This window comes from Muntiacus reevesi, chromosome 20, assembly GCF_963930625.1.
Source record: "Muntiacus reevesi chromosome 20, mMunRee1.1, whole genome shotgun sequence".
Taxonomy (NCBI): domain Eukaryota; kingdom Metazoa; phylum Chordata; class Mammalia; order Artiodactyla; family Cervidae; genus Muntiacus; species Muntiacus reevesi.
Window position 1 is genome coordinate 40,591,833 of NC_089268.1, and position 26,412 is coordinate 40,618,244.

At 43.3% G+C, this 26,412-nt stretch overlaps 2 protein-coding genes across 2 annotated transcripts in view; both read right to left on the minus strand.

Annotated features, from left to right (window-relative positions):
- Nucleotides 1–11,033: 11,033 nt before the first annotated feature.
- On the minus strand, nt 11,034–23,471 carry RBM24 (RNA binding motif protein 24). Its single transcript, XM_065912960.1, has 4 exons — nt 22,926–23,471; nt 21,635–21,758; nt 20,005–20,059; nt 11,034–13,182 (listed from the first exon to the last, which is right to left on the minus strand). Exons 1-4 carry the CDS (start codon nt 23,091–23,093, stop codon nt 12,819–12,821), a joined length of 711 nt encoding a protein of 236 aa, XP_065769032.1. The 5' UTR covers nt 23,094–23,471; the 3' UTR covers nt 11,034–12,818.
- Nucleotides 23,472–23,474: 3 nt separating this feature from the next.
- STMND1 (stathmin domain containing 1) overlaps nt 23,475–26,412 on the minus strand; it is a 78,720-nt gene continuing 75,782 nt past the window's right edge. Inside the window, exon 7 of the mRNA XM_065912187.1 lies at nt 23,475–24,237. Within this exon, the coding sequence (XP_065768259.1) occupies nt 23,475–24,237 (763 nt within the window). The remainder of the gene's footprint in view (nt 24,238–26,412) is intronic.

Consider the following 26,412-nt stretch of genomic DNA (forward strand, 5'->3'; position numbering starts at 1 on the left):
TCCTCTGTGTCTTTAGAATCCGTAAACACATACCAGCTATCTAACTCAACATAACTGAAATCGCAAAAATGATTACAATTTTATGGCTACCACTGCAAATAATTCCTCTGGAATAATTATAAGAAAGATAACTGATCTATAAGACAGTGAATATTTTAGTTTTAATAAACTAGTTCCCACCACTTTAGTTACTCCTACCTTATTCTATCAGAGATTTTTAAAAGTCATTTATTCAAAGATCTCACAAAAATGAATAATGTCACGGGAATGTTAGCTGTCATACATTGGTTATTCCACAGAAGCCAAATCCCAGGAAGATGCATTAATAGTATATTTAACATACCTTATACACAGTAAAGAAGTTTCCCAGGTGGTGATAGTATTTATTATCTGTCTGCCAATGCAGGAGACCTAAGAGATGCTTTTTGATCCCTGGGTCCAGAAGATTCCCCTGGAGGAAGGCACAGTAACCCACTCCAGTATTCTTGCCTGGAGAATCCCATGGACAGAGGAGCCTGGCGGGTTACAGTCCATGGGGTCACAATGAGTTGGACATGACTGAAGTGACTTAGCACACATGCATGCATACACAGGAAATGCCCAGTAACACCCAAGGAAGATGAGATTTCAGTGTTGATATCATTATAACAGAAAAGGAAAGTGGAACACTGTCAAGACAAAAAAGAATATGAATGATTCTGAAAAATAATTACAACTTTAGTGTTTAAATTGTAATTTATAGAATCCACTGGCTGTCTTCCCTGGAGCTATGAAGTGCTGAGTTGATAATGTCTGGAACTTCAGGATCTCAAATATGATATCAATTCATCATTTAGAGTTACAGAGCTTCTATCCTTTTTTTAAATATTTGTTTTTAGTTTAGTACAATCTCTCTACAATGTTGCATTAGTTTCTGCTGTACAACAAAGTAACCTGGCCATATGTATACATCTAACCCTTCCCTCTTGAACCTCCCTCCCATGCTTTCCATCCCACCCCTCTGGGTCATCACAGAGCACCAAGCTATGAGCTTCTACCCTTCTAACAAAAACTATTTTTCCCAGGATCCATATTGTTTGTTATCTAATTAGCAATAGCCAGAAAGAGTTTGCCCTTCATAACTTGGAGACATGTGTGTGTGTGTTCAACTATTCATTCTGGCATATTATAATCAATGCAGGTTTTTATAGAATATATTCAGATATGGCAATTGATCTGATTGAGATGACAGTCAAAATGAGTAAATCCAATTCAAATGGACCTTGCTTGTTGATTTTCCCCTTATCTCAAGAACCTGGACTTAATTATTTTAAAAGTTTCCATTTACTTCAAAGCATAGTGGGTATGTATTTCAGACAATCAAGAGATTTACCTTCAATATTGGTTGATATCATTCTTTGGAATGACATTCTTATCAGCATACTAGCAATGCAAAGATAGTTTAACAGATTTGTTCAAATTTCTGAGGTTATTGGCCAGCTCCAAAGAGAACCTAGGGATTACCAAGGACATTTTACTTTTGAAGTATTTCTTTAGGTTTTTTATTTTTTTCAGTTGTTGTTTTGTTTTTAATATTTGTTTGGCCATACTGTGCGGCATGTGGGATCTTAGTTCTCTGACCAGGAACTGAACATGCCAACTGTGCATTGGAAACTTGAGAGTCTAAACCACTGGACCTCAAGGGAAGTCCTGGAGCATTTCTTGAGTGGGAATAAATGAATGATTGCTGCCAAACCAGAAACTCCTAGCTGCCTAGCAGTGTAGCATCCCAAAAGTTTTCCCTCTTTTTCAGAGGTCCTCAAGCCCTTATTATATAATTTTTTAAAAAAATCCCTCAAACTAAAATTATATTATTTCTCTCAATCCCTCAGGATCCATCATGGTAAGAAAATTTGATAACCCCACAGAACAACTAATATTCTCTCAAGAGAATTACCATGAGGTGTGACAATCACATTGATTACAAAAACTTAGAATCAGCTATAGGTGTTGGTGATAGGCAAGTAAAACTAAGGAGTTTCCAATATGAAGTGAAATTTGTCACCAGCTTTTGGCATTCACCTTTCTGTACACAGCTGGGATGCCAGTTAACATTTTATGCCACTGAGAAAGTGTTACATAAACTTGGTGAAGCTGCTGCCACAGAGATTCTGCATTTTTAAGGGAGAAATCTCTTGTTTTGGACAATTAAGTGCCCTGTGGTTCTCTTTGGCATTTTTCTTAAATGTCTCATCTTTTCAGAATTGCGTGAGTTGATTCATGCAGTGCACCAGGTTGGAGGAATGCTGAGATGAATTTTTTTCTTGCTAGATTTCAGGGCTAATTTGGCAAATGCATTGTTATAATGGTTATGTTCCCTCCCCACATCAGCGTGCTGAAATGTCTCACTCTGAGAGAACAGAGAGACAACTACTGTGCCAAAAGTGGCAGCTGGGAAAGAGTAAAAAAAAAAAGTACAGATAAAGGAAACAAGCGCTGAAAGGTAAGAAAGACAGCTGGGAGATTTAAGAGACGTGGCTTCTAAGCAGCTGAAAGAGACAGGAGTCCAGAGAGAGAATGTTTGCAAGATAAGAGGCTTTGTGCAATCTGGAGAAATATGCCAAAGATGATAAGGAATGCAGCTGTTAGGAAAGTGTGAATTATCAAGATTCCCAGTATGCTAGTATGCCCTGGACGGAAAGCCATTCCCCATGTGTGCTTGAGGGGCAAGCACAGAGACTTCTTTCACAGGTCAGTCTCAGTCCTCAAACTCTGCAAGTATGTACCTCCCGCTCAGCCGTTCCCAAGTTGCTATGGCTCCTGGTTTGGGCACTATTTCTTCATCAAGTTCTTTCCTCCTTTGTCTTTTTGTAACTGGCACAGAGACAGTCAAGCTCACTACTTTAGCTCATGTATGGCAGATGACTTGAACCATATACCTTTAACATCCATATTCTCCATTTAAACTCCATGTTGTTATTATTAAAGTTGGCAGTATTTATTAAAAGTGTATAACTATTTGACATTCTTTGACATATACTCATTCAATTTTATGGTCATTTCTAATAATAAATCACAGTATAATACATTTCCCCCAAAAGTACAAATGGATGGAGGTCAAGATGACTAAACAGTCATTATAACCCTTAGTATAGTGACTACATAAAGCTTGACCACAGAAATTAAATTCAGAGAATGAGCACAGAGGCATTTGTGCTATGCTATCTTTATATGTATCTTTATATATTTTAAAGGGTTTTAATCATGCAAATAACTTGCCTCAGGGTCCTTAGATTTGGTTTTCAAGGGTCTATAGATTGAAAGCATGTCTGTTAAACTTGCTTAGAATTTCTGAGACAATTCATAGTGACACAGAAAGAGACTGCTAAAATAATCCTGTGGCAGTTAGTCTTTGGCATCACCCAGACTTGGGTTTCAACTCACAGTTCTATCACCTTTAGTTACAACTTTAAGGAAATTATATTAGCCTCCAAAACAAGTGAAGATAATAATGCCAAGTCTATAGTGAGACTGTGAGGATTTAAGATAACACATGCAGTTATTTATATTAGTCAAGATATGGAAGCAACCTAATTGTCCATCAATAGAGAAATGGACAAAGAAGATGTGGTGTATATATACACACTGGAATACTACTCAGTCATAAAAAAGAATGCAATAATGCCATTTGCAGCAACATAGATGGACTTGGAGGGCATCATGCTAAGTGAAATAAATCAGAAAGACAAACATTGTGTGATATCACTTACACCTGGGCTCTGAAAAATACAACAAACTAGTGAATAAAACAAAAAAGAAGCAAACTTAAGAGAACAAACTAGTGTTTACCAGTGGGGAGATGGAAGAAGGGAGAGGCAAGATAGGGGAGAGTAAGGAGAGTGAGAGGTACAAACTATTAGGCATAAAATAGGCTACAAGGATGTACTGTATAACACAGGGAATATATTCAATGTTTTATATATGATAACTATAAATAGAGTAGTAGTGTTAGCCACTCAGTCTTGTTCAACTCTTTGCAACCCCACGGACTATAGCCCACCAAGCTCCTCTGTCCATGGGATTCTCCAGGCTGGAATACTGGAGTGGATTGCCATTCCATTCTCCAGAAGATCTTCCCGACCCAGGTTGAACCTGGGTCTCCTGCATTGCAGGTAGATTCTTTACCAAGGGATCGAATCTAGGGGCCCTGTGTTTGGAGCACAGAGTCTTAGCCACTGAGCCACCAGGGAATTATAAATAGAGTAAAACCTTTAAAAATTGTGAATCCTAGTGTATACCTGTAACATATGTCCATGAGATTGCAAAGAGTAGGACACAACCCAGTGACTAACACTTTCATATTTTCAGGTATATAACAGTGATTTACAATTTTTAAAGATCATGTTCCATTTATAGTTATAAAATATTGGCTATATTTTCTGTGCTGTACAATATATCCTTGTAGCTTATTTATTTTACACATAGTGGTTTGTACCTCTTAAATACCTTAGTCCTATGTTGCCCCTCCCCCTTCCTTTCTCCCCACTGGTAGCCACTAGACTGTTCTCTACACATAGTGCTTGTTTTTTTGTTTTCTGTTTTAATATTTATTTATTTGGATGCTCCTGGATTTAGTTGCTGCAAGCAGACAGGATCTTTAGCTGTGGCATGTGGGATCTAGTTCCTTGACCAGGGATCTAACCCAGGGATCCAATGGGTTGGGAGCCTGGAGGAGTCTTAGCCACTAGACCACAGGGAAGTCCCACATGGAGTGTTTTTAAAGTATTATTGATTGAAGAAGTAGGCAGAGTACACAAAATTGGCATTAGATTTTGTAATATGGGTCCCCACTGATAAGCAGGTACACAAACTACAGTTAGATGTCAAGTGAAAGGACGAAAGAGTGGATTTCTTGTAACTGAGAATGAATCGAACTTGTTCAGAGCAACACCGAAAGCTTCCTCAGCCCCCTGGAATCTTCCACTCCCATTCTTTTCAGACATTCATCTCTATGTGCAGGAATTTTGCCTCCACTAATTCCGTGGTCACTTGCTCACATGTCACAGGAGATTGAGGGCCAGTGGTTCTGTCTGAGGGATTCTCTGGTGGCTCAGATGGTAAAGAGTCTGCCTGTAAAGTGGGAGACCCGGGTTGGATCCCTGGATCAGGAAGATCCCCTGGAGAAAGAAATGGCAACCCACTGCCAAATGGCTCTGTCTGAGGAACCCAGGGGAAGCACCTAGGGATCACTAGAAAGAACAAGTCTGGAAGCAGGTGGTGAGGTAGCAGGCACAGAGGAGGTGGTTTCAGGCCACCCCACCTTGAAACCCAGTTCTGCGCCACGCTTAAGCTGTGGCTTGGGGCAGTTGGGGAATACCATTAAAAGTGAAAGTGAAGGTCGCTCAGTCATGTCCGATTCTTTGCCAGATTCTCCAGGCCAGAATACTGGAGTGGGCTGCCTTTCCCTTCTCCAGGGGATCTTCCCAACCCAGGGATTGAACCCAGGTCTCCCATGTTGCGGGCGGATTCTTTACCAGCTGAGCCACAAAGGAAGCCCAAGAATACTGGGGTGGGTAGCCTATCCCTTCTCCAGCAGATCTTCCCAACCCAGGAATCGAACCGGGGATACCACTACTTACTTCACATTTAAGTACCTGGTACCTGACGTGTGGTTAGCGGTGCAGGCCGCATCCCTTCTTCAACTTTTTTACTTCTCCCAAAGACCCATCAGTAGGAGTGACCCGCATTGAGGCAGAAGCATGTGCAAAAAGAGACGTGCAAAGCTCACCTTCCTCCGCCACACATGATCTGTTCCTGTGTTGAAGGAAACTATACTGGTTAGCAAGGTAAGTACATTTTTCTTTAATCTTCCCCCGCCCCTCTCTCTCTTTTTTAAAGCCCCTTGGCATGTGGGATATTAGCCCCCCACTACCAGGGATCAAACTGGCGCCCCTTTGTTTTTTAAGAAGCGAGGCGGCTTAACAGCCAAGACCGCCAGGGAAGTCCCGCGCCACCCCTACTCCCTACCCCCGCCGCCCCCCAGCTTGTCTGCTTAAAATGGAAAGTGACACGGGACGGGATGCTGTCCTATCCCTGGAGGTCCAAGGGCCATGACGAAGCTCCCTCTGTGACTACCGGAGGCACTCGTGCCTGCTTCTAAACCTTCAGCTTCCAAGAATATACCTTTTTAAAAATGTCTAAACCTTTCGGAGCATAGTTCAAAAATTCAGCTGTTGTTCTGTATTGAATTAGAAAACTAGATAGCTGATCAGTGTAAATAGACAAGCTGCTTCTCCTCACCCCTAGACGAAGTCTCCTGCCGCCGAGCCCCCTCGCCTCGCGGCTCCCGCTCTCATGGCCCGCCCACAGGCGGGTCCTCGCCACAGGTGACCCGCCCACAGGCAGGTCCCCAAGACACGTAACCCGCCCACAGGCAGGTCCTCGCCACACGTGACCCGCCCACAGGCAGGTCCTCGCCACACGTGACCCTCTTAGGTCCTCACCACACGTGACCTGCCCACAGGCGGGTCCTCGCCACAGGTGACTCGCCCACAGGCAGGTCCTCGTCACACGCGAGCTTGCTCGCCCACAGGCAGGTCTTCGCCACACGTGGCCCACCACAGGCAGGTCCTTGCCATACGCGACCCGCTTACAGGCAGGTCCTCGCCACACGTGGCCCACCACAGGCAGGTCCTCGCCACACGCGACCCGCCCACAGGCAGGTCCTCACTACACGTGACCCGCTTACAGGCAGGTCCTCAAGACACGTGACCCGCTTACAGGCAGGTCCTCGCCACACGTGGCCCACCCACAGGCAGGTCCTCGCCACATGTGACCCGCCCACAGGCAGGTCCTCACCACACGTGACCTGCCCACAGGCAGGTCCTCATCACACGCGAGCTTGCTCACCCACAGGTAGGTCCTCGCCAGACGTGACCCGCTTAGGTCCTCACGACACGTGACCCGCCCACAGGCAGGTCCTCATCACACGCGAGCTTGCTCACCCACAGGTAGGTCCTCGCCAGACGTGACCCGCTTAGGTCCTCACGACACGTGACCCGCCCACAGGCAGGTCCTCACCACACGTGACCTGCCCATAGGTAGGTCCTCATCACACGCGAGCTTGCTCACCCACAGGTAGGTCTTCGCCACACGTGGCCCACCCACAGGCAGGTCCTCGCCACACGTGATCTGCTCACCTGACTCCCACTCCTCCATCTCACCCCCTTCCACGTGGCTTTAGGACACTCTTATTTTCTATTCTTCATTATTTTCTTCTACTTCCTTTTCACATCCCTCCTTTCTCAAATTTCAAAATGGACAGAAGACAACGCAGAATGGAAGTGCGTGCTCTTTAAGATGCCCCGAAGAATCTTTTCTATCTTCTTCACATCTCTTCACGTCGTCTTCTATCTCAGGTGAGGATCTGAGGCACCTTGAGCATAAGTGGTGCGGCTTAGAGAGTTTCAGAAAGTAAACATGTTCATACCTGGTTGCGACTGTCAGGTGAACCTAGTTTAGAGATAAGAGCTAAGCCTCATTATTTCTGGGCTTCCCTGGTGGCTCAGTGCTTAAAGAACCCGCCTGCGGTTCGATTCCTGGGTTGGGAAGATCCCCCTGGAGGAGGAAATGACAACCCATTCCGGTATTCTTGCCTGGAAAATCCTATGGACAGAGGAGCCTGGTGGAGGACAGTCCATGGGCCACAGAGAGTAGGACCTGACTGAGGGACTGAGCACAAATGCCCATACTTGGCAAAACAAGGTTTCTGTGTTTCACGCTCACGCTGGAAGTCAGTTTGCCCTTCTATGAACATATTATCTGAGCTATTAAATGAAAAGAAATAACGATTGCTACTCAATCCCTGCTATGATGTAATCAGAATGACCTCTGAGAGTGGAAACAGGAAAAACAATGCACGCACTCCAACTCACTTAAAGTTTATTGATAGCATATTGATGGCTTAGAGGTACTATCTTGGATTTTAAAAAGTTATGACATTCATCTCCCAAGAGACAAGTAACTGGAAAGAAGGGTACTGTATTTAATTTTTGGCTGTGCTGGGTCTTCATTGCTGCCTGTGGGCTTTCTCTAGTTACAGAGAGACTGCTGCTGCTGCTGCTGCTAAGTCGCTTCAGTCGTATCCGACTGTGTGTGACCCCATAGACGGCAGCCCACCAGGCTCCGCCGTCCCTGGGATTCTCCAGGCAAGAACACTGGAGTGGGTTGCCATTTCCTTATCCAATGCATGAAAGTGAAAAGTGAAAGTGAAGTCGCTCAGTCATGTCTGACTCCTACCGACCCCATGGACTGCAACCCACCAGGCTCCCCCGTCCCTGGGATTTTCCAGGCAAGAGTACTGGAGTGGGGTGCCATTGCCTTCTCCGACAAAGACTGAGCTACTCTCTAGTTGCAATGCCTGGGGTTCTCATTGAAGTGGCTTCTCTTATTGCAGAGCACAGGCTCTGAGGTCCACAGGCTTCAGTGGTTGTGGTGCTTGGGCTTAGTTATCCTGCGGCATTTGGAATCTTCCTGCACCAGGAATCAAACCTGTGTCCCTTGCTTTGGCAGCTGGATTCTTGCATTCTCCATTGGTTAATGGACCACCAGAGAAGTCCAAGAAGGTTACTTTATAGACTTTCCAAGAAGGGTACTTTATAGACTTTCTTTCTGAAGAAGTTGGTCAAGAATTACCAGATACTGTGCAATTTTGAGACAGAATAAATACATGATATCAAAGCTGAAATTCCTTTGTATTTAAAATTTCTAAAGTGCTTATACATGTATTGTCTAATTTCTTTCTCATTTTGATTTGTGATTGGGATTTCAAAGTCTGGAATGTAAATGACTTATCTAAAGTCATTATTGAACTTATAAAATTCAGCTTGGATCAGATATCCAAAATGAAACCTCTTCTGTATGAAGTGCTTAAGCAAAGCGAAGTTAGAATTTCCATGGAAACAACCTGGAACTTTTGAAGGAAAAGAGCACAAAAGCATAAAAATGCATTTACTTATTTTCTTGGTTCCTCTTCACCTCTGCCTCTGTAAACTTCAGACTGTCATCTTAATAAACGCTTTCAAGCCTCAGAGGGAATTAAGAACAATATTTGACAGGAGTGAGGAAGAAGCTAAAAATATAGTTCCCTGTGAGAGAAATATATTCCATAATCTTTTCATCTTCCCTTCCTTCCCTTGAGCAATCCCTCCATCTTTCAATGTGATTTTTGTGCCACTCATACTGCACAAGTTTAGCTGCGACTTGGTCAGGAAGAGGAAAAATAACATCATGAAATAACGATTTTGCCCTCTTTTGGAAGAGTCATTTCATAGAAGACAACGGAGGTCTATTTCCAAATTAATATTATGTATATTACCACAGTATAACGTCCATTTGCCTAACATTCAAAATTTCTAAAGTGCTCTCATATCAGTTAACTCATTTGATCAGTATGACCTGAGAGATTAACAAAGCAACATGTTAGATACTATCAGTTTATAGGTTACCAGCATAGAGGGGTACAAGATCACCCTGCTGGTAAGTAAAGGAAAGAGGACTCATCCAGATCTTTGAATCTTAGATCATCGTATTCTCCAACTCTACAAATATAACTAGCTTCCTGACCAATGGAGAACTTGTGTCATGGGTACGCCCCCCTTTATTAGAAATTAAGAACTTTTACTTACTTTTAGAAATATGTGCTCTAGCATTATTAAATAAAAATCTTGTCCTCTCTGTAACTGCTAATATTGATATTCATATAGATCAGTAAATACCTCCAAGGTGTAGTCAGGTGTACATGAACTTCTGGCTTCCCTGAGTATGGCTATTTCTGACAAGCTTTTCCCAGAATCATCTGACCTATTTTTAATTGATAAATCAAATGTTTCATTTTAAAGCTCAGCAATCAACACATGACTTATAGAGGGCACAAGTGACTTTTCATAAATCTGAAACATTAAATGTAGAGCTTGTCTTTTGGAGTATAATGATCACTGATGCATGGACTGAACTAAGTAGTTTAGAAATTATTTTACTGATCCAATACCTTGAGGTGCAATACAATCTCTCCCAAGGTGTTTGGTGGTGTCTAATTTTCTTTCGAAAATTAAAGGCAATTAAGGTTGAAGATTATGGTGGCTCTAAATAGGATGATAGTTATCATCAAGTAGAAAGCATGCTGGAATCTTGTTATAACTTTATAATTTTCAAAAACTAATGGAATTCAATAAAAGATATTATATCATGGATTTGGAAAACATTAAGACCTAGGGACCAGCAGACAATCCATTCCATAACTAATGTAACATGTACACTTTGAGGCAATATGACAGTCACGGCCACATCACTGTGGACAAAAATTTAAAAATATAAACATTCCAAGAGGTGATTTTCTCTTTGGTTAGCTTTTGCTATAGGACATTACAGAAACTGTTGACAGTAATCATTTCTCTAGATAAATAGTAATGCATTTGACTCTGTGCCAAGTATAAAGTTTGCCAAAAAGTTTGGGTTTTTCCATAACATCTTATAGAAAACCCCAAATGAACTTTTTACCCAATAGTTGATATACTTTAATACTTAAAATAACTATGTAAGATAGGTATTTCTGTCCTAAAATTATAGATGAGAAATCAATAAAAACCTCACCTCAAAAGTGGACTACAAAAAGCAATGTGTTTTAGTCACATTGCCAGTACATGGTTAGAGATTAGTACCAAACCTCAGTTTACCTGAGCCCAGCATCACTGCAGCTCTGAGCTGACCGTTCCCATTATAGCCCTCTCCTTCCAAACAACCTTCAAGTAACCGAGGTCCACTGCCATGAATGTCCTTTAGGGTTCATTCACTACTGGGGAAAGACCTATATCGTGTGCTAAATGTAAGGCAGATACTGAGTTAAGCAAATTTACTTAAAAAGTATAAAAAGAAGGCATCTGGGAAGCTTTCTGCTCACTGAAAATGCTACCTGGAAATCACACCATTAGTTCTAATTAAAGAGAGACATCATTCCACTTTTACCACAAAAGGAGAAACAATCAATGCAACAGAAGTTGTTAAAAATTATATTTAATACAAGTGAATAGATTAGAAGATCTGAAATGTTATAAAGCAATATACACAATGAATAAATAATTTGCACAGGAGAGTCATGTCTACATTACATAACACTGTCTAGTATGGGAATACTTAAATCCAGTGATAATGGAGAAAGTCCATAAAAATGCTAACCTGTCTTCCCTTGTATGAAATTGTTCAAGTATAAAAATCCAATACAGTGTAAAATAGTATTCAATTTAGTTTAAGAATAAAAATTGCAAGTATTGCAGTTTCAGAAGAAAAATGTAAAGCAGCATTTAAAAACTACATAAGAAGTGTTAAACTAATGAAGTATCAGTAAATGAGAGCTGCATGAGCAAAATCAGAGAAGGAAGCATGAAACTAGCAACAGATCCTGTTAAAAAAAACCTAAAAACTAAAATAAACTAAAATGTGTTAATGTAAGAGTATTCTCTTATACAGTGCACATATGAATTTAAATAAATCCAAGTCAACATCTTTAGTTGAATAGGTTAATATTTAATATGCTACATCTAGACCTACTAAATAATTTATGCCATGAGATGAATACATAATTTTACAGTGTCACATCTAAAGTTCCTTTCTTTAGAGTGCAGCATAGTAAAACTTAAAAATAAATATCTTAAATAGCATTACTATTAAGGCACAGTATAAACCACATTATCATTAACCATTGAAGAATTGTCATCTTAGTAACCTTGGTGTCTCATGTACGGTATTCACTAATAAATAGTTTTAAATATGACTCTGAAATAGATACTAAAAAGTGTAAAATTACTTAAAAAGGGAAAAAAATAAATGTCCTTAAGACAGCTCTTAAGGGTTTAGAGTCTGCAAACTTTGCCTGCCTTTAATCATAAGCCACGAGTCGACACAATAAATAGAAAGAGAAGGCGGTTGTATGTAGTAAAAGCCTGATCCTATTTCAGAATCAGAATTGCTGACACCAGCAGATACAAGTTTCCCAAAATTGAAACAGGATGGGGAGAGGGATTAGAATGTGACAAGCTCATCAAACAAGCACAAGTGATGTGTTCTTTCCAGAACTGTGTGTGTTATTGATTGTCTGTACAGCTGTTGCACCCATTCATTCCACATCACCTGTTTCACAGTCCCACTCATCCACTGGGTGGATGAGAAAATAGCTTTGGTGCCTGTCCACCACTTCACCCACTGCCACGCTCCTAGATTGATTGTTCGATGCTCTTTTTTTTTTTTTTTTTTGAGAGAGTAAGAACATCACCGTCTTACTTGAGAAAAGTTCTCTAGGCCATAGTGACGGCTAAAAATGACAATCAGTGCTTTCACCATTTTTTTTTAAAATCTGCTTTTCAATGTAATTCAAGCTACATATTGCTCACTCTGTATTCCCTGGTTCAACTAGATTCAAATAGCATTTTCTAACTGTAAAAGGCAGTTTGCTTCCCTGATACTATAAAAAGAGCAAAAGTAAAAATCCCGTTATAAAAATGAAGTTCCATGGTTTCCTCCTGCCACCATTTCGTCGCGGCCTTGTATTTACTCAGGCTCTTTGGGATTGATTTCCAAAAACTGCGCCCACTCCCCTTCCTTCTTTTGCACGTCTAGAATGACTACTGGAGTATAAAAAAAAAAAAATCATAATTCTGCTTCACAATAGCATAGCTTTTTTTTTTTTTTTTCTAAAGCTGTTAAGTCAATGTTAACTCTCATTAGCTACTGAAAACTGGGACATTTTGGAAAGAGAAAGCAACTAGACTTTGATCAGGGGTACGGGCCTATTGCATCCGGTCTGTTTGCAGCTGCTGAGGCTGGTACTGGCCGAAGGCTGCGGCGGCCGCGGCGGCGGCGGCGGCGGCGGCCGCGGTCCCAGGTGCGGCGGCGGTGATTGGCTGCTGCACCGCGTAGCCGTAGCCCCCGGCCGTGACGTAGCCCGCGGCGGCCGGGGAGGCTGCGTACGGGTACTGATCGTAGGCGGCCGCGGCGGCGGCGGCAGCGGCGGCCGCCGAGTACTGTGCGTACGCGGCTCCCGTGTAGTCGATGTAAGGCGCGGTGGAGGCGGCCGCGGCGGTGGGCTGCACGTGGGGGATGACCACTCCAGGCTGCACAAAAGCCTGTGGGTAGACATAGTGTGCAGGTATCCTGTTGAGAAATGGGAAAGAGAAAGAAAAAAAGTCAGGCAGGAGTGGCCTCCTGGGTTGAGCCTGGCTTCTTCCGAGATCAGACAAACTCCAATTTAGTGGTTATTATGAGCATAGGGTTGCCACAATATCGACTTGCCAGTCATTAGCGAAAGGAGTCTGGCCGGAGCCCAGATCATGGAGTGCCCCAGAAAGAATTCAACAAGGAAAACAGGATACCCTCTCTGCTGGAACTTTTTATTCAGGATCATTTTGGAACCAAGAAATAACCATGGAACCAAAGTTTTGGGGAAAAAAAAGAAATCACGGTTCAGGAGGGCCTCGCACAGAGGAGGTTATTTCCTAAGTGCTAAGTTACGACTTCAGAAAATTTTGTGATGACTTCGTACAACAAAAACGGTTCAGCCAATGGAAAGTTTCTTAAGTGTGAACAGAGGACTCCAAAGGGAATCCGTGATTGTTCAGTTCCGTAAGGATGATGGCCGGTTTCTCACAAAGACAATCAATTTCCACAAAAATCTGTCTGTTTATTATCATGGCAACCCTACTGGAAATTGCTATGCAGACTCAGCACACATTAATCTCTCTGCAACCTCAGTCACCCTTATTAAAGATAATGATAATAAAAAAAAGAAGCAGGCGACAAAAAAAAAAAAAAGGAATTTAAAAGTTCACAAGTGTGGTAAACACAGCAGAATCACACTTTTTCAAACGAACTGTAGTGCAGCTCACTATCACAAGAGGCTGTTGTGGGAAAAGCTACAGAAATGCTATTAACATTCACGGCAGTGATTCCCAAAAAGAATGTGCAGCACGCTTTTGGTCTTTCTTTCTCTCTTTTTCTCCATTAAATTCATAAAGACACAAGGGTCAATCAAACCTGTTTGACTATCAGGCAACCGAAGGTCAGCCAGCTTGTTTATCTCTATGCAAGACAGACAGAAGGGGTTTTGGGGGAAATGATGAGGTTGAAGGAAAAGGTAGGGACAGGGAAACACAAACTAAATATTTCTCAGATTAATATCAACTTAATAGGGTTACAATAGTAAGACTAAGGAAATTTTTTTTTTTTGGCATCTAATAACTCGTTTCACCTTCAGACTCAACAGAAACAGATTTCTTAGCGTATCTGTTTCAAATCTTCCTTACTGCTAGATATTTTATACAAATCAATTCTATTATGGTGAATTATCCTATAAAAGTTAACGTGAAACAAAATTAAGTACCTTTTAAAATTACACATTCAGAGGTCACATACAAAACACACTCCAATGGCCTTACTTAAAAGTTAATGTTGTTAAAAAAAATTCACAAGAGGTATTTTTGAAACCCATGCATCTCAATTCTCACTCTTGCCATTCATAATGGCTCAGTTAAAACACTACCATGAATACCTGATTTATTTTCATCTTTCTTTAGAATAATCTCCATCAAAACCCTCTGTATTTCTAAAAATATGACACCATAATGCCATCTGCTTGTTGCCAAAAGCAACATATAAGAAGTACAAGCACAAGTGACAATTTTCAAATTTTAAAGAACTCAAAACAGAAAACTGAATATTAAGATTTAAAAAAACATAAACTTTGCTTTGCCTTTTCAGAGTTCTACTGAAAGCACTCATTAAGGAACATCCATGGAAAAGATGAATTTATCACAGAGGGTAATGAACTTTGACCCCAATGATAAAAATACACTCGATTTTACTAGACTTGTAGATCTTTCCCAGTGCCAGAAGAAACGACGTCATCAAGTGTTTCTGAGGACACTTAGAGATGTTCTTAATTGCTTGTCAGAAACCAGACGCATGGTCATGCACACACTCAGAACTTCTCTGCAGGTCAGGTGACTGACTTGCTCACAGTGACAGGTGTGGCTTTATGAAACACTGTCCCTGGAGGCTGCCGTGTCCACGATGTGCAGACATGGATAAGGGAGCCTCACTCGTGCCAGTTTACATGTGGTGATGGACAGCAGGGGCTGCAGCCGGGCTATTTTTGATCCTGTCATGCGACAAGGGTTTCCAGCGGGTAAAATGTCTTTATAAGGCCAAAGTAAAACATCTATCAGTTGCAAAGGCCAGCCAGTATGAATCTCACTGATACTGAAACATTAACCCATGTGCTCCCAAAGTTCCAAAGACAACAGGAGGGTTGCTAGGCTTCTATCTCTGAATAAAGGTGGTAACTAAAAATAAGTTTAGCCTACAAAAAGGCAGGATCAGTGTGTGTGTGTGTGTGTGTGTGTGTGTGTGTAGAACGTTTTAACTGATAAGTTAGACAGGGTTTCTTACAGGACTCTTGTCTGCATTTGATTTTACATTAATAGCTTTCATTTGATGCTGCCAACCAATGAGTATAAAGTTCCCAGGAATATCAGAAACCTACACAAAGTCTGGCAAGGGTTAGGAAGCCATCTGGAAGGCAAATGAAACCATGGAGTTTTTTTTTTTTTTTTTTAAGGCTTTAGGGAAAGGAGAATCCAGAAGACCATGGACAGACCGAAATATCTCAATTCAGGAAGGGAAGCAGAATCAGACCAAAGCAGGAGATGGCGCTTCTCAAGCAGTTCCTGTTTGTATTAATAGTCTGCGGAACCCATTAAGGCAGTTTGGAAATCTCCTTCCCACTAGAGATCTACCAACATCCTTTCCCTCAATGAATCACAGAATGTACATGCCTAATAGCAATAAGGGGTTTCCCTGGTGGCTCAGATGGTAAAGGAATTGCTGCAATGAGGGAGACCTGGGTTCAATCCCTGGGTTAGGAAGATTCCCTGGAGGAGGGCATGGCAACCCACTCCAGTATTCTTGCCTGGAGAATCCCTGTGGACAGAGGAGCCTGGTGGGCTACAGTCCACGGGGTTGCAAAGAGTCGGACACGACTGAGCGACCCAGCACAGCACAATAGTAATAAAATCGAAGAGCGAAGCTAATACCTTGGACAATTTTCAAAGAAAATTTACTATGTTTTCCTTTTCTTCCTATCTCTTCAAGTCCCTCTGGTGTCTCTCTGTGACTCTGGACATCCTAAAGGGTTTCTTCTTCCAACCTATCACATACACTGCTGACACAGTCTGCATCTCATTCACCTGTTTAAAATAACCTAGGTCCCTAACATCCTACCAAGCTAAGTGCAAACTTCTTAATTAAACTTTGGCATGACAGGTCTTTTATACTGTGGCTCCAAAATACTTCTTCCAGTATTTCTTCCAACCTTTCCTTGAATCCAGCTCAGCTAGGCTCCTCAAGATTTCTTGGACACACCACAGACACCTAGCGCTTCACCTTGGCTCATGACATCCCCTGGCCAGGGACGCCAGTCCTCACTCCTCTCTACCTGTTGCAATCCCAATCCTACTCATTCTAGCTCTGTCACACATCATGTCTAAAGTCTTCAAGAATTTGCTTCACCTTTTTAGCCTCCCATATTTCTGATAAGTGAAATGAACCTAATAGTTCCAACCCTGAACTGCTGTGCGTTAAATAAAATTATCAGTGTGAAGAGCCTACAATGAGAAATATACTCACTACAAGAGTTCCCTAGCCTCCATCATGTTTTAAAATCTATTTCAGATTCTACCTCTTTCATGAAGACTTCCTGGATCCCACCGACCTGATGTTGCTCTCCCTTATCTGAAACGATATGGACAGCCCTTCCGCATGCTTCTCAGTTTTCTTACTAGATTATAAGAGAGCACAGTTGTGTCTTTGGGGCTAGCAGCTGACACAGAGGAGAGAATATGGCTTTGGAAGTCATGCAAACCGTGATTCTGAACCTAGAATCAGACTCTAGCCCGTAGTCGCCATTGTGGGAAGTTAATTAACCTCTCTGCATCTCAGTTTTTCACCCATGGAAAGGACATTAACAGTGTCTTTATCAGATAATTACTGTGATAATTAAATTACATAATTTATGTAAATCCTTTATCAGTACCAGGCAAGTAGCAGATGTTTGGTTAACTGTCCTGCCTGCCCCACTTAGCAGACAGTATAATACTTATTATGCACTAACGCAACTAAAATAAAACTTAGCACTTAAAGGAATACTGAGTAAATAAGTGTATTTCAACCTGGTCTAAACTAGCCTGGAATTTTCTACTCACAGATCCATAATCTCTCCTCTCCAAGATTTCAGTAAGAAAATTATTCTTTCAAATATAAAATATTTATAAGATGTGGTTTGGCAAATCCACCAATTTCTATACATCTGCCCACTGTGTTACATCGGAAATTCCTTCAGGCCAAGATTTTTTCTTTAAAAGCCTAGAGTAATGTAGGGGTCATTTAAAGACCATATAAAAAATAGTTCTAGAATTTCAAACAAGTCAAGATTAAAAATTCTCAAACTTCTTTCCAGGCCTAAAAATAAGAACATGTGGCATTCAAATAGAATTGAGGATGACCAGGTGTGATTTGTTAGGTACAGACTCTGGGAATTAGAGCAGTGTTAAGAACCCCTGAAAAGAAAGAGAAGCCTTGCTTGGTCTATCTGGAATGCTATCTATTTCTAATAAGAACCTCAAATTCAATTTATCCAAACAGTAATAATCACCATCCTTTATAAAGACAGCTGCTATTAGAAGGGATGAACAACTAAAGGTTACTATCCAAATATACTTGATTTAAAACTTCCACATGACACATTCTGTTTGTTATTTTTTCCCATATACTGCTTTCTTTCTCATGGATCCATAGGACTGTCACAGCCAGTTCAAATTTCTGTGTCTACCTCTCAAGACCCTCCATAGAAGTCTCATTTCTCCATGCACTGAGTCTTTTCTCCTCTGTGCCTTTGCTGATGTTCCCCTATCCTATACCCTTTGACAGGTCCCTTTTTTCCTTTCACCTGTCCAGACATACCACTGGTCCAAGTTTATTCCAGTCCCCACAAAGCTTTGTCCAACTCCTCCGACTCATCTATTTTCTTGCTATTCAGAATTCCTCTTGTACTTCAAATAATACCAAGTAATTTAGCAATGAATAGTTCCTGATGGATTTGTGTTAGTTTCATTTCCCAAACCAAAATGCAGTCTCCTTATTTTGTACTGTCCACTAGCACCGAGAAAAACACACACATGCTAATACCGGTTGATCAATTTAGCTGTGTAACAGCTGTCTTGGGATTAGTAACGTGAAACCATGATTTAAGTTCACCGTCACTTCTTAAGATGTATGTTCTCCCCAGTTCTACCTTGAACATAGTCTAGACCAATGAGAGGGGGCATCCCCAGAAGTAGTTGAACCCATATTTGTTGTCATATCCAGAATGGTTTGGATGGGGTGTCATTATGGATACACGAAGACCCTTTCTAATCTTATTGGACAGAAAATTCTTCTATGGTTTAAAAAAAAAATAAGGGTTGGCAGTAAGAGTGAGAATCTTGATATGGTTAAGGGAAGGTTATAAAGAAGGTATTCACGGAAAATATAACTTGAATCTTCCAAGTCAAATTATTATTGCTTCTTTGGATCTACTCTTGGTATATATCTATCTTGGCAGATAGAATCTAACCTTTCAGGTTACACATGTAGATGTTCAGGTGCTAAGCTGCAGAAGAAACTATTAATATTGTTGAGAATGAAACACTTCTAAACAGTTAGAATATTCAAAAGGAGAGTGTAAATTCCTGGCATTAGTTACAGCCAAGTGAATCAGGTAGAAAACAGCCAAAACAGACCCTAGGTGTTCAGAATAAATTGAGGTGCTTGGAGATGTTTTTTCCCCCATATAGTGTCTGAATGGAAGGGAAGTTGGGGAGCTTGGACAGGGAAGGCTCGTAATCACAGAACCCAGAGAACACAAATATAAGCCGGCTGTTCACCCGAGTCAGATCTGAAAGGTGAAGGTTAGTGCTACTCTGCTCAAAAAAACTGGCCAGTGTTAATGAAATCTGATGAGAGTTGTTGAACCTTTAAATTAGAAGGCCTAAAAGTGGATACACACTGCCAAAGAAAGAACCCCATCCCCAGAAAAACGCCCCAGTAAAACAGAAACTTAGGACATGCAAGCGATGAATCTGTGTTCTTACAGAGGGAAATCACACCATTTAGCACTCACTACAAAAATATGGTTAAGTGGAAGTTACAGGCTACAGCTTAAAAGCAAGGAAATAAAAAAAGGCCCTTTGCTTCCCATGGCAAAGTCAAAAGTCAACACCCGTCAACACCACCACCAAAACCAAAAACACAAAGAGCCCCTTCCCCGAGGAAAAGAAAACACTTTCACTACAGCTCTTTTCAATTAAGTAAAAAAAGCACACAGTTTAGCTATCAACACCACTTCATGACTGTAATAAAATAAAGCACACGGAGGTCTATTGACTATGGTGAAAAAATAAAACAACACCAACATCCATGCATCGTTAATCACCATCTGAGCTTGTGTGTCTGAGTCTACTGGTTACAGAGTTTAATTCCAAACAGAACTATTCCACCTCTTATCATGGTATCCTTCTGATCAGTTAGCTTAACAGTATACGAGCCCTGTCAGGTTAGAAAGAGATAAATACAATTGAGTCAAGTTGAACAGCAGTAATGGTGTTGGGACACAATCGTCTGTACACAAGTCATACCTGGTATTTTTGTTTTGTTTTGTTAATCATAAGCTCAAAATGGGTCTGGTTGGGAGGCTGCATACTTGGTCAGATAACTTGACTCATCTAAAAATATTTACATTATCAGCATTCAATATACACAAACATATATAAATATGTAAACCAGGAATAGTCTATAACATGATGGTCTGGTCTGGATATAACAAAAAGACAGGTTAACAAATGATAGTCATATTGAAACTTAGGAAGGTCTGATTCATTGACTTACCCAAAAGGTCTTTGTATAAGGGCTGGATGAAGCTGTTGAACACCAAAGGCAAAACCTAACAATAAAACATACCACATTCTCTATTTGTGCATGTTAGGCATTTATTACTTCTACAAATAAAATGCAATCACACCTTTCACTTAGAAAAGATAATCATTCTTTTAATACTTTAGAGAAAATATTATAAATAGGTTTTTAAAAGTCATTACCTAACAATAAAACATACCACATTCTCTATTTGTGCATGTTAGGCATTTAATACTTCTACAAATAAAATGCAATCACACCTTTCACTTAGAAAAGGTAATCATTCTTTTAATACTTTAGAGAAAATATTATAAATAGGTTTTTAAAAGTCATTTTACTAATGTTATTGTTAAGTTAAATAAAATTTTCAATAGGCTTCAAGTGGAAACTAGAAATGATCCTCAAAGTTTAGTTGACAGACACAGAGTAAGACCTTAGAAAATCAGACATAAAACGTTCTTATGGAGTGAAACCAAGAACAACAGGACTTGATAATGAAGTTACACATGGCAGATCTTTCAACAATTCTGAATCATGATCTATAAAAAAAGTCTTTTTAATTTGGGATATTCTGGAATGTTTTGGACAATGCTTTGGAAGATTATGGCTTTTACAGATTATGGTATTAAACATTTACAAAACAGACTCTTTTCTGGACAGCAAAACACACACACTGTATTAGATAAATACATGTTTTTTAATGCTCATGAATATTTGCACATGCACACCCTTTCTTGACAATCTACTTTCCTAACAAATCTGTTTGGATTGAAATGTCTACCTCTTTCCAAAATTTCAGATGGACAGACTTAAGAATGAAGAGAACATATTTAAAGTTGTATGCCCAAGGAAAAGATTACGTTTGTTGAATAGTTGATTCACAATTACTTGTGCGAATGCAAAAGACAGTGTAGTAAGTAATCCAAAAGGTCAAGTTTTCACATAGACGAAATTCTCTCCCTTTTGGTGACTAACAGCTGTTATGACTTTGGAGGAAACCATTTCTCATCTCTGCATCAGTATCTTCATCTGTAACGTAAGGGTCCTGAAGTGCACGGAATCTCTTTATTTTCTGTCATTACAAATATGCTGTGATTTTATTTTAAACGTTTACCATCTGGCACCACCAGCCCCCTGTGTTTCTTTTGGGTCAGTGTTCTGGGTGAACTGCCCGCTCTGAGCACAGGGCAACTGGTGGCCAAAGAAGAAACACCACCATGTAGAGAAGTATAGCCAGCTGGAGTTGACAAATCTGACCCATATCATCCACACTGGAATGGCCAACAAGTGGCCAAGAAGAGGAAAATGTGTATACAGAAAACAGGGGAGTCAAGCCCAAGTCTGGGTGTGTACAAACTGAACCCAACCCCAAGATCTATTTTTTGCCCACAGGTACATTTCAAGTCAAGAAAGGAGTCTTTTCAATTCTCATCTATCTTTCATGTCTTGGTAGAATAACCAGCCACAGTTCAACTTTACTCAACACATCTACAGATGCTCAGGGAACTAGGGTCTTCTCAATCAGGGATTCACCCTATTCAGAAGTGGGGGTCTCTATGGAGGGGGAGGGGGCGGTGGAGTTGGTTCCAGGAATCTTTCTCACCTGGTTGCATGATCCTTGGTTTTGCTCCCAAGTATGCCAGGTTCACGTTGGCCTTCCTGCCATCAATGATGGGGTTGGGATCCTTGCAAGCTCTTTCAGCAGCAGCCCGGTCAGCCATGGTGACCTTAGCAACATACACACAGACATACACACAGAGCTCTAAATCAACCTCCGAAGAAACCAAGAATCGCATGGAGAAGTTATTCGTGTTAGTAAAACTACGCTGGTTCATTAACTTTTTCTTTCTTTTTTTTCCTGGCAGTGGGGGTTGTAGGGGGAGAGAAAACTAGAATTATCCTTGACCCTCCATCCAAAACACACAAAAATAAGAATACAGAAAGGTGTAAAGAAAGAACCACCGCCTCCCCCCACCTCTAAAGTTCTAAGGGTGCTGGTAGGGCCTAACAGAGACTCGGAAGCCAGAATTCCGTCTCAGAACTCCTCCAGATTCCCCTTCCCCCGCCCATTCCCCGTGTCCCTACCCGGCCCGGAGGCCACGGTTTGCTTTCAAGAAAGTCTAGCCTCGCGTCCGCCCGGCGTTCCCAACCCCGCAAATACTCCTCAACCACAATAGCTATTGTCCTGCGATGGGGCTCCCTGCTCCTCGGGAGCTGAATTTGGACGCTGAAATCTCCGGGAAGCTTAACTATGCTCTCTTTCAGTTTGGCAAAAAGCCAGAGGCTCATCTTTTAAAAGAAGTCATCTTTGCAATTACGAAAAAAAAAGGGGGGGGGGTGGTGTGGTGACGGGGGTGGCCTAAGAAGAAGAGCCCCAGACCTCCTGGAGTGTCCCCTCCCGGCCTCCGCCAGAAAGCCAGGAAGACGCAAACAGCGCGCTTAACCACCAGCCTCCAACCCTGGAGTGCAATTATTCCCGGGGGCTGCGGCCCCTCCCTCCCAGATCTCCGCACCCCCCAAATCCCGCAGACATCACAGTTCTCTCCCTCCCCTCCACCCCTGCTCCGCCTGTCCCCCGACCCCGCCGGCCGCGCTCTCGGTCCCCCCGGAACCCCGCGAGGCAGGAGCCGGCCCTCGGTCCCCAGCGCCACGGCGCGCAAACTTTCAGTTCATCCGGGGGAGCGAAGGGGCAGCGCCGCTCCAGTTCGCAGGGGTCCTCGCACCGGCGCGCCGAGCCCCTCACTCCAAACTCCAACCCCTCCGACCCAGCGCCACTCTGTTCTCTCCCCGCCCCCGCGGTCCTCAGTTTCCCCTCCAGGCTCTCGGTCGCCCCCTCCATACACGCCACCCCCGCTCCCCCCCCCCCCTCCACTCACTCCATCCGCGCAACTTACAAATCCATAGCCCCGGGACTTGCCCGTCTGCCGGTCGGTGATGACCACAGCCTCCTCGATCTCGCCGAAGACCTCGAAGTACTTGCGCAGGCTGGCGTCCGTGGTGTGGTAGGGCAGCCCCCCGACGAAGATTTTGGTGTACGTCGTGTCCTTCTGGGTGGTGTGCATCTTCGCGCCCGCCCCGCGGCTGGGGCTCCGGCTGCGGCTGCGGCTGCGGCTCGGGCAGCGGCTGCGCGTCCTCCTCCGGCTCCGCGTCTCCCGCACCCTCTCGCGGCCGCCAGGGGCTACGGGCGAGCCCGGGGGCGAGGGTGGCGGCGCTACGGCGGGGGCGAGCGGCCCGGGGGCGACCGAGGGCGCGGGGCGCGCGGCTGCCGAAGTCGCCAGCAGCCGCCCGGGGAGACCCGACTTCGCTCTCTCCTCCCGCCCCCCCTGCCGGTCACGGTACAAATCCTCCGGATCGTCTGGCTGAGGCTCCGGTTCTGTAGGATGTGCAAACGCTTTCCACTCACCCGGCGGGGAGGCCAAAATGTGAAATGAGAGGGGTGGTCCTCAAGCGAAGATCGGGGTGCGTTTAGAGGTAGATTTTTTTTCTTTCGCAGAAATTAGGTAGGTGTCTTGGGTGGGGCCTGGGGAGGGTCGGCAGTGAGAGCGTCCAGGCGCGGAGGTGGGCTGGCGGGGGGCGCGGCGGCGGTGGCGGGGCCCCGGGTATTGGGGTGCGGGGGGGGCGGTATGGGGGAGACTCCGCGTGGCTTCGGCTCCGGGTCCTGTCCCTCCCGCCGCGGAAGCTGGAAGACAAGTGGCGAGGACGGCTCTCCACCTCTCTGCTCCCTTCCCCCCGCGGGCCGGGGGTCGGCGCCCGGCTGGGGAGGGGGCGGGCCGGACGCCTGCGATTGGCCGCGGCCGCACCTGGGGCGCCCGGCGCCGCCGCCCCCCAGCTGTTGGGAACAGCTGCTTCTCTGCCGGCGCGGCGCGGCGCGGCGCTGGAACCGGCGCTGGGGCAGGGCTGGGGACGGCTGGAGGCCGCCTGGCCCTCGGCGTCGCCTGTCCTAACCCGTCAAAGTCCCAGGGACTCGGGGCGGCCTCAGCCGGGACCCGGGGCGCGGGGAGCGCGCCGGAGCAGGGAGCTGCGTCGCTATCCAAAACGGCGACGCGAGCTCTGTGCGCTCGGCCTCGGCGACAGGGCCGGAGACCCGGACAGACGAGCTGGGGGGCCGGAGGCCTGGGGCGGTTTCGCTGGAAGGCCAGTTCTCCACCCTGGGCGCCGGGGCCCGCGAGCTCCGCAGACGTTACCCGGAATTGGATGCTCTGGGGTCTGGAGGGCAACAAGGAGGGCCCTCAACTTCCCTTGACTCCAAAGAAACAGTGCTGGGGACAATCAGCGAGATAGAGCCAGGAGGGAAAAAAAAACTCTGGCCCTCGGGTGTGCCGGGGGAGCCACTAGCTTTCATTGCTCACCGCCCAGCTAAGCTAAGCAACGGCAGACACCTGTCTGTCAGACACCGCCTTCAAAGGACCATAAATTAGTGCTTCACCTCACAGTCACCAAATTTGTGCTTCCTCCTTAACTTATTCCTCCCTAACTGTTCAGGAAGATTGGTACAAATTTCTCATCATATATCCTCCCCCCCATCCCCGACCCTCCCAAGCAAAGAGTTAATCTATTTTCTTCTATTTGAATTGCAAGAATATTTAGTGACTTGATCTCAGCTGTTTTATCAGGATGTAACTGTAAGAGATGTATTCTTTGAAATCGACTTGTTACATAATCACTGGTTTCTGCACAGCAAACCTTTAAAGCATTTGTGGAAATACAGACTTGAGTGCAGCTCATATATATTTATTTTTTTGTATCGACTTTTTGCAGCTTCTTTTTAAAATCAAGATTACATGCAATTAGGCTGTAAAATCATGATCGTGTTTGAGGTTTCGAGGAAGATATTTAACGGGAGCAAAATGTGTCTCCCTGCCCCCTCTTGACACACAGTTTGCTGTTAAGTCATTTCCAAGAGTCTTCACTGAAGTCCACCCAGTAATTGCCCCTGGGCCACAGCATTTATTCCCTTTAAAGCAGCTCAGTTCAGTATGTTAACCTATTAGAATCACATAGTCCTGTTCCTCTTGCCAGGGCACCTTTGCAGTCAGCCCAAGAGGATGAGATGTACTGCATTTGCAAAAGCTAATAGGAATGCAAATATTGTTGTGCAAAATGTTAAGTTCTGTTTTTCATCTTGCTGACATCTGCATGAGGTTGGCCTTTGGAGGTCATCAGTTACTTTAAGTTTGAACCCCCAGTAAAAGATGGAAAGAAATCCAAAGTTTCTTGGAAAAAAAGAAAATGCTTTTAAAACCAATTGAAGAAAAATATTTTACAGGCGCATGAGAACCAGAAAGTCAAATTGTAAACAACATCCTTTCCTCATTGCTGAAGCAAAATACAGGTTTAAAAGGAACTGTGTGTACTGGTACGATGAAGATGATTTTTAAAAATTAGAAAAACAAAGCAGACTGTGAAACAGAAGAGGCATGTTTTTTAATATAGGACATCTATCTGTGGTGCCACTTAAGAATTACTGTACTTCCATGTGTTAGCCACTCAGCCTAGTCCGACTCTTTGCAACCCCATGAACTGTAGTCCACCAGGCTCCTCTGTCCATGGAATTCTCCAGGCAAGAATACTGGAGTGAGTAGCCATTCCCCTCTCCAGGGGATCATCCCCATCCAGGAGTCGAACCTGGGTCTCCTACGTTGCAGGCAGATTCTTTATGGTCTGAGCCACCAGAGAAGCCCAGACGCTCAGGCAAGACATCTTTTTGTGAAGGGAAGTGACTTACAGAACAGACTGGCTTTGGCCGTCTCACTTTTCTTCCTACCCAGACAGGGAACTTACCCCAGAGGGACTGTGATAAGGGGAAAAGTGTGTCTGGGAGGGTAGCCAGCAGCTCTGATGTTCACTAGGTAAAGTGGTGAAGTCTACAAGGAAATTCCGATCCTACACTGGGATAACTGTGTACAGAACTCGGCTTCTGGAAATAAGATGCTTCCCTTGCAATTGTCCCAAAGGAAATAATTCAGCCACCCTCTTCCTATCCTGTGTAACCCCTGCCTGGTGTTGCTTTTATTTTTTCAGTCCAACAGTATTTGATAGTTTGGTTTGAAACTTCCTTCATTTTGTATTAAATATTACCTGGATACCCCTGATCTTGAACTCCAGAGTTAATGGAAGCATTACTAATAATCTAGTGTTATGTGATTCAGTGAAAACAAAGATTAAGCAGAATGGAGATTCCTTATTTTCCAAACCAGTTTATTAAAAAAATTTTTTTTTATTTTGTACTGGGGTATAGCCGATTAAGAATGTTGTGATAGTTTCAGGTGAGCAGCAAAGGGACTCAGCCATACATATACATGTATTCTAAACCAATTTAAAAAGAAGCCATACTCATATTGGGTTCTGCTTGACAAAACATCAGGCGCCCCCCAAAGGCAG

Excerpts from the sequence above, each read along its gene's own strand:
- RBM24 (XM_065912960.1), bottom strand. The coding sequence starts at position 23,093 with ATGCACACCACCCAGAAGGACACGACGTACACCAAAATCTTCGTCGGG. Across the intron at positions 21,759-22,925 it reads AGTCCCGGGGCTATGGATTT|GTCACCATGGCTGACCGGGC; the intron begins GTAAGTTGCGCG and ends TATGTTGCTAAG. Across the intron at positions 13,183-20,004 it reads CTTATACAAAGACCTTTTGG|GATACCTGCACACTATGTCT; the intron begins GTAAGTCAATGA and ends ATTTCTCAACAG.